Raw genomic sequence first — 7,681 nt, forward strand, 5'->3', positions numbered from 1 at the left:
TGCTACCCTGGTTTCCTTCCCCGCCTTGGGTTTCTCCTGTGAAGCGCCGCCAGATTGAGACTGCTTGCGTCCTTCCTCTCTTTCTTGTTTCTTCTGATCATCCTGTTCAATTAATATGAATTCCTGAACGCGAGCACGAAGATCCATCATATCTCTCGCTGGTCGCCTTGTTAAGTCCCGATTTAAGTCTCCCACGAAGGCAATTTTTGAAAGATGCCAAGCATACATCCGAGTTATCTTCCTCCAATTGAACCGCCATCTTGCTGAAGCGTGCCATGTAGGTTTTTAACTTTTCCCCTGGTTGCTGATGTATGCTGATAAGATCAAACATTGTTGCTTTTGTGGTTTTATTGGCGGAGAATTGAGTCAGAAACTTAGTAGACAGATCAGTGAAATTATCGATGGAGAAGGGCGGTTGTCTAATGAACCACTGCATCGCCATGCCTTTAAACGTAGAAGGCAACAATCGACACTTTACCGCATCCGTTGCCCCGCCGATCACCATTTTGGTGTTGAAATACCTTAAGTGTTCCATAGGATCAGTGTCGCCCGAGAAGGCGTCCAATGCCATGGTCTGCAGGTGCTTTGGTATACCCACCCGTGTGATGGCGGGAACAAAAGGCTGGAACTCGACAACATCCTCGGCCTCGAGCCGCTGTTCCTGCTTATAGTCTTGTCGTTGGGTTAAATACTCCACCTGGGCTTGCAATTGCTCGTTCTGGCTTTGTACTTTTTGCAAAGTGTCCAACATTTGTTGCAAGGCCGCCGGAGTGATCCCCGTCACTACTTCTGGTGCTTTTCTCGGAACGCTGCTTTTGAAGTCGTCCAGATTCACGTATTCAGGCGGCGCTGATCGTCGCCTGACTCCTGGATCTGATCTAGCTATCAGATCTGAAGGTCTTCCCGGAGCAACATTCACCAACGACACCGGTGACTGCGCCACCGAGTGAACCCCTTCCGAAGAAGCCTCCTGCTCCGGCTCTTGAGGTACTTCATGGTTGTTGTGTCGTCCGCCGCCGCGGCCGCCGTGACGACCACCACCCCTCCGGCGATGATCTCGGCGGCCCACACCACACGAACGGGTTTCCATGAATCTTAAAACTCACTGTCTACGTCAAGTTGTAGATCGAGGTAAGACCCACAGACGGCGCCAATGTTCTGTACTAGGGAGATCTGACGTAGAAGACTGACAGAAAGTAAACCCTAGCAGAGTACTACAAATATCATAAAAGGAATATTCTCATTAAATGTTCAAAAGGTACTTTTTACAAGGTGTTGACCTCTCCTTTTATAGAGGAAGTGATCATGATGTGGACTTTCACTGTACTTGGGCCTGACAACCGGGGCCCAAGTCTCTATACATATAAGACAAATCTAAAGGAATCTTCCAGCTGGCGTGTGGGCCTGACTAAAGGAAGGGCGGGATTCGATGTTGTTCCGTGAATCCCGCCAAGGTGTCTTTCGTTCACCTGATTACTCGATTTGGGCGGGCATAAGTAGCTTTTATGTCCCGCCCATTCCATTTTCTTTTATTGATTGTATACAAAAATCAATGATCCTTGCAATAGCCATTTGGGAAAACAGAAGAAGTCTTTTCCTTTAAGTGCCACAAAGTCTGAAATTCTCTTTTCCTTTAAGTTTCTACACAAGAAGTCTGATATATGGGGACCAGTTTCGATTCCAACTAGTTTAAGTCATAGGTCTTTTCTTACTGTTGTAGAAGACAAGTCCAGATTTACTTGCCTTTACTTCATGAAAAAGAAAACAATAGTTGCCTCTAATATCAGGTCTTTTGTCTCTTTTATTCATACACAGTTTAACCGAAAGGTGAAATGTATAAGATCTGATAATGGTCTAGAGTTTCTTTTGAAGGATTTTTACAGTGATAAAGGAATCATCCACCAGACTTCTTGTGTAGAAACTCCCCAATAAAATGGAGTGGTGAAAAGGAAATATCAACACATATTAGCTATTACTAGAGCATTGCTATTTCAGTCCTTCATTCTAGAGTCATTTTGGTCGTTTGCAGCCAGTCATGACGTTGACCTGATCAACAGGCAACCTAGTTTTGTTTTTTCTCAAGGTTTTATATGGGACAGTTCCTATCATACAAGATCTGAAGGTATTTGAATGTTTGGCTTATGCCACTCCTTTGGTTGCTCACAGACAAAAGCTAGGCCCTAGAGCAAGACAGCGTGTTTTCTTGGGATATAAGCCAAGAAACAAAGGTTATGTTTTGTTTGATAAAATCTCAAAAGCTATTTGCACTTCCAGACATGTCATCTCGTATGAACATAAGTTTCCTTCCAAGCCTCCACAACCAGAATCCACTGGCATTTCTGCTACACTCAATTCCTTTCCTTTACCTATCCTTTCTTTACATGGTGAAGGTCTTTTTCCAATTGAGCCACCTATTCAACCCACAACTAATAATGATGCCTCCTTAGATTCATCCATTCCCATACCACCTGCACACATCACACCTAGAATAATATCACAAAGAATAAGGAAACCACCTCCTTATCTTAGTGCTTATCATCATTCTCTTTAAACATCTACACACCTATCACCTTATACGACTCCTATTCATTCCATTATTGATCAGGTAACCTATGACCACTTATCCAAATCTCACTAAAAAAATTCTCTTACCATTTCCAAAGACTTGTGCTGAAGCAATATCACCTCCACATTGTCAGCAGGCTATAGATTCAGAGTTGAGAGCATTAGAAGCCAACAAAACCTGGATTTTAACAACACTACCCCCTGGAAAACAAGCTATAGGTTGCAAGTGGGTTATTAAGGTTAAAAATCATATTGATAGCTCCATTGAAAAGCACAAAGCCTGGTCGGGTAGCCAAAGGGTCTACTCAAACTGAAGGACTAGTTTACCAAGAAACCTTAAGTCCAGTGGAGAAGATTACTCCAACCAGAGTTTTGCTGGCTCTTGCATCTGCGAAAGGTTGGTTTCTGGAACAATTATATGTCAATACTACCTTCTTTCATGTTGATCTACCATAGGAAGTATACATAAGGCCTCCCCCAGGCTTGGCAAACTCCTCCAATCAGAGGTCAGCAAGTTGGCCAAATCACTATATGGCTTGAAGCAATATTCCTGCAGACAATGGAATGCTAAGCTAACTAGTGTCCTACTTGATTCAGGTTACAAGCAATCTATTGCAGATTTTTCATTGTTTACTAAGAGTTTCTCTTGTTGATCCAATGGATTCTAATGCCAAATTTCAGAAAACTCAGGCTGATTGATGCTCTTGTTGATCCAACTGTGTATAGAAAGCTACTAGGTCGATTTATTTACACAACACATACAGTAAAAATCAGTTACTAAACACACAAAAATCAATGGTGAGGTGATGAAACTCAAGAGACATCATGGTAACTTTTTTTTTTACAATTGAGACAATCTTTATCAACCCACCTACATAAAATACAAAGAAGATAAGGTTGCATTTGAATTTAGATTTAGAAAGCTAAGCTTCTAGTACTTTGCAATGGATGTCGCCGGAGCCGGTAAATCTCTCGCCGGAAGTTCCACAACCGACGACCGTTTGCCGGAACTCAAGTCCTTCGATGACTCCAAAGCTGGCGTCAAGGGTCTAGTTGACTCCGACATCACCAGACTCCCGCGAATTTTCATCATGCCGCCAGAGGACCTCACCGCCGCCGGCGAGCCACCGCAGATCCAGTTCAGGATCCCCCTGATCAACCTCGAAGGCGTCGCTCGACAACGCGCTGACGTTATCGCCGGAGTCCGGGATGCGGCGGAAACGGTAGGGTTTTTCCAGGTGGTGAATCATGGAATACCAGTAAAACTGTTGGAGGAGATGGTTGCGGCGGCGCGTGAGTTCCACGAGCTGCCACAAGAGTTGAAGGCTGAGTATTACACTAGGGAGCTGATGAAGAAGGTGAAGTATGTGAGCAACTTTGATTTGTATCAATCAAAACATGCTAACTGGAGGGATACACTGTTCTGTGTGATGGGTCCTGAACCTCTTGATCCACAAGAATTGCCTGCTGTATGCAGGTAAATTTTGAAGCTACATTGAAAACTTTCATGTTCATGTGAATCATTGAAATTTCTTTGTTATCTAATATGAATTCATTGTAAAGAAAATATTTTGCTACCTTATAATTTCATTGTAATTTGTAGGGATGTAACAGTGGAATACTCTAGGGAAGTTCAGGCATTGGGGAAGCTTTTGTTTGAATTATTGTCAGAAGCACTAGGACTCAAGCCTGAGCATCTTGAAAGGATGGATTGTGCAAAAGGCCACACAATTCTTAGTCACTATTATCCAACATGTCCTGAACCTGAACTGACTATGGGCACTACCAGACATTGTGATCCTGATTTCCTTACGATTCTGCTTCAAGATCACATTGGTGGGCTCCAAGTTTTGAGCTATGGGCAGTGGGTTGATGTTCCTCCTGTTCCTGGAGCTCTAGTAGTGAACATTGGAGATCGGCTACAAGTATGTCCATTCTTTTCCCCCATTTTTACTAGTTAAAAAGTTTGGTACTAGAAATGCTCATCTTTCTAAAATGTTGTAGCTGTGTGTGATCTAATTCAAAGGGAAAAAGAAGAAGAGTAAAAAATAAAGATGGTTAAGAAAATGCATTACATTTGCACCCTAATGAAGTCCAATATGATTTGCATGTGTGACAAGTAGAAAGTTTTCCATTTCTTTCTTTAATTGAGCACACCATACCACATTGCTGGAGTTGATTCTTTGATTATTGTAAATCTCAAGAGGGAACACTATAGATGTTAGTTAAATTGCATTATATTATATTGTCTAATTAAAAGTTCTTTAAATATTCAAACTACATCTTTCAATCTTTTTAACCAAGTTCAGTAGTAAATATTCAGCATTAAGCATATGATTGTCCTCTAAGACCCTCAACTTAGTAAATCAAAATTTTGAGCATATTACATCATAATTTTATTTTTGTTTTTCCTAAGAATCAATATTATGCTATTGCTAGGATTAGGAAATAAGGCTCAAAGGGGTTACATGGCAATGATATATATTGTCTGTCAACATAATTTGCAGTACTAAAGTTGATTCTGCCTTCTCTTGTTGGTTTATCATGTACATTTGTGTGGATTTAGTTATTGGTATGAAGAAATGTTAGGCTGAAAGTTGATTTTATGCTGCAATGTTGCAGCTAATATCCAATGACAGATTCAAAAGCGTGGAGCACCGTGTTCTTGCAAACCATAGAGGGCCTAGAGTATCAGTGGCATGCTTTTTCACTCTCCATCTGTATCCAACAACAAGAATGTATGGCCTCATCAAGGAATTATTGTTAGAAGAGAACCCCCCAGTTTATAGGGAAACATTGCTGAAAGATTTCATTGCTTACTATGATAACAAAGGACTCGATGGGAAATCAGCTCTTGCCCATTTTCGGTTACAGCAGTGAATATTGAACTGTAAGATATTTTATTTCCAGTTCTTAGTTTATCATAAATTGTAATTATCCTGCAAACGCTCTATATAGGGGTGTTCATGGTAATAACTAAACCTATCCATTTCATAACCAGTATTTAGGATTTGGTTTTAAGAACTAAACTACTTCTAGAAAGTGGTTATGGTTAAAATCCAGTTTGGTTAAGGAAGACAGACTGTATATGCTTTCATAGCCATTGCTAAGCCCAGGTGAAGGAGAAATGGTGCGTTAGGCCTTTGGCAGCCAACTAAAACTAACCAGTATCTTTAATATGGATCAAACACGACAGACATTGGGTGATTCATATAGCCGATCTCACTTAGTGGGATATAGCTTTGTTGTTGTTTTGTAATGGTCCTCCATCTGATTAGTGGGGGAAACTGGTTATAGACAAAAAAATTGCTGCATTTTAACATACAAAATATATTGTATATAAGAAAAATCAGCTGAAACTTGTTGGTTCTCAACTTCAAATTATTTTGCTGACATTTATTGATTTTTATGTACTTCCTCCGTTTCAAAATAAGTGTCCCGAAACAGAAGATGCACACATAAAAAAATGTAATTAATATCGTTAACTTTTTAAAACATATCATTTGTTTCCGTATTTTACCCTTTACATTGTACTTTTATCTCTCCTCATTTATTCTTCTCATAGGGGCAATCTATGTAAACATCAATTAATGCTTCATTAGAATTCTAAGTCGACAATTATAGTGAAACAAACTTTTTCTCTCTAAGTGGACAGTTATTATGAAACAGAGGGAGTAACTTTGTCATCGAAAGATAATACAGTAACTATCAATTAGTGCTTCGTCTAGGTTTTAGCTCTTGGTTACTCTTTTTCCTTACTAGGTTTTCTCAAGGGAGTTTTTCCTAGTAAGATTTTAATGAGGCTTGAGTGGTCTATGGGAGTGGTGTTGAAGTTTTTGGGGATTAATTGACTTGATGGTGTTTTGTTTCTGCTACGGTTTGACTGAAAGGGGTAGCGGAGTCCTTTTGGTGCAGATTTTCCATCCGGTTGTGCGGAAGTATACTCATTTCAATGTTTTCTGGTGCTTGCTTTTGGTGATTCTACTTGCGGACAGATCTGATCTGGCTTGGTGGTGGAGTGGTAGAATTTGGCATTTGTCTTTCTTGGTTTATTTGTAACTTTTCTTAGTGGTTTTTTCCGATTTTAGAAATTTATCCTCTTTTTCCTTCCCTAGGTTTTTCCGAATGAGTTTTTCCTAATAAGGTTTTAAAGAGATTTTTTTCTAAAATTCTTCCTCCAAGAAGTGATGGGATAATGTTACCATCTCACTCTTTTCTTCTTTATATCTCTATTGTATTGGGTTGAATTACCCTTATACTTCATTTCAATATATATTCGTGCTTATAAAAAAAATAGGCTTGGCTCTAAACTCTTGTTCCCTTTTTGTGAAGAAAATGTGTCTCGAGATATGTTATTGGTTTTATACTTTTCTATTGGTAACCAAACTGAATAAGTCAATCCGAGAATATGCCATAATGCCATCAGCCCAACTTATTTCCCATTTTTTTTAGAGATTAATTTCTATGCACCGACGGTGAAAAAGTTTTATACCATCATTCAATCACAACCTTCCATTTCCTATTTTTAGATATTCTTAAATTCAAAATTAATTGTGAGCTAACAAAATGGAAGAATATGATTGAATGATGGTGTAAAACTTATTTACACTGTCGGTGCATAAAAATTAATCTCATCTCTTTTTTTTTTATACATAACTTTTGTAACACCCCGATTTCGGTGGTGTCACTTTAGTGACTTTAAATCAATAGTGCGGAAAATGCGTAAATATTTTTTTTCGTTTTCTTTTCAAATAGAAGACTTAACATAATGAAGACTCAACCCAAAGATAATAAACATAAAGTAATTGGGGATAGTGCCCGCAGGCGAATAAGTGCATCCCATGGTCAGAGCCATGAGTTTTATGAATACAGTTTTCAAGGAGATAAGTCAACCCCAAAACGGGAAATGACAATCAGAGCTGTGAAAACAATCCCCCCATATAATACACTCCTAACATCGACCCTCATCCGATCATGCATGAAGTCCGGGTCCACGTCAAAGTCTCAGTAATAGTCATTGCGCTCCGGATCCTCCCCGAACGACGATCCATCTTGAATCAGCTGTTGGACGTCTGGCAGCAGGCCGACCGCCCAAACACAACCATACACACAAAGC

The 7,681-nt window shown here is 39.8% G+C and overlaps 1 protein-coding gene across 1 annotated transcript; it reads left to right on the top strand.

Moving 5' to 3' along the window:
• The first annotated feature begins 3,509 nt into the window (after positions 1-3,509).
• On the top strand, positions 3,510-5,445 carry LOC130738333 (1-aminocyclopropane-1-carboxylate oxidase homolog 1-like). Its single transcript, XM_057590300.1, has 3 exons — positions 3,510-4,042; positions 4,169-4,490; positions 5,188-5,445. Exons 1-3 carry the CDS (start codon positions 3,510-3,512, stop codon positions 5,443-5,445), a joined length of 1,113 nt encoding a protein of 370 aa, XP_057446283.1.
• The last annotated feature ends 2,236 nt before the right edge of the window (positions 5,446-7,681 follow it).

The sequence above is a fragment of the Lotus japonicus genome, chromosome 2 (assembly GCF_012489685.1).
Source record: "Lotus japonicus ecotype B-129 chromosome 2, LjGifu_v1.2".
Lineage (NCBI taxonomy): Eukaryota > Viridiplantae > Streptophyta > Magnoliopsida > Fabales > Fabaceae > Lotus > Lotus japonicus.

What these genes read in the sequence shown, in the direction of transcription:
- LOC130738333 (XM_057590300.1), top strand. Translation starts at nt 3,510, where the DNA reads ATGGATGTCGCCGGAGCCGGTAAATCTCTCGCCGGAAGTTCCACAACC. An exon ending in GAATTGCCTGCTGTATGCAG is followed by an intron (nt 4,043 to 4,168) that starts GTAAATTTTGAA and finishes TGTAATTTGTAG; the next exon opens with GGATGTAACAGTGGAATACT. An exon ending in ACATTGGAGATCGGCTACAA is followed by an intron (nt 4,491 to 5,187) that starts GTATGTCCATTC and finishes GCAATGTTGCAG; the next exon opens with CTAATATCCAATGACAGATT.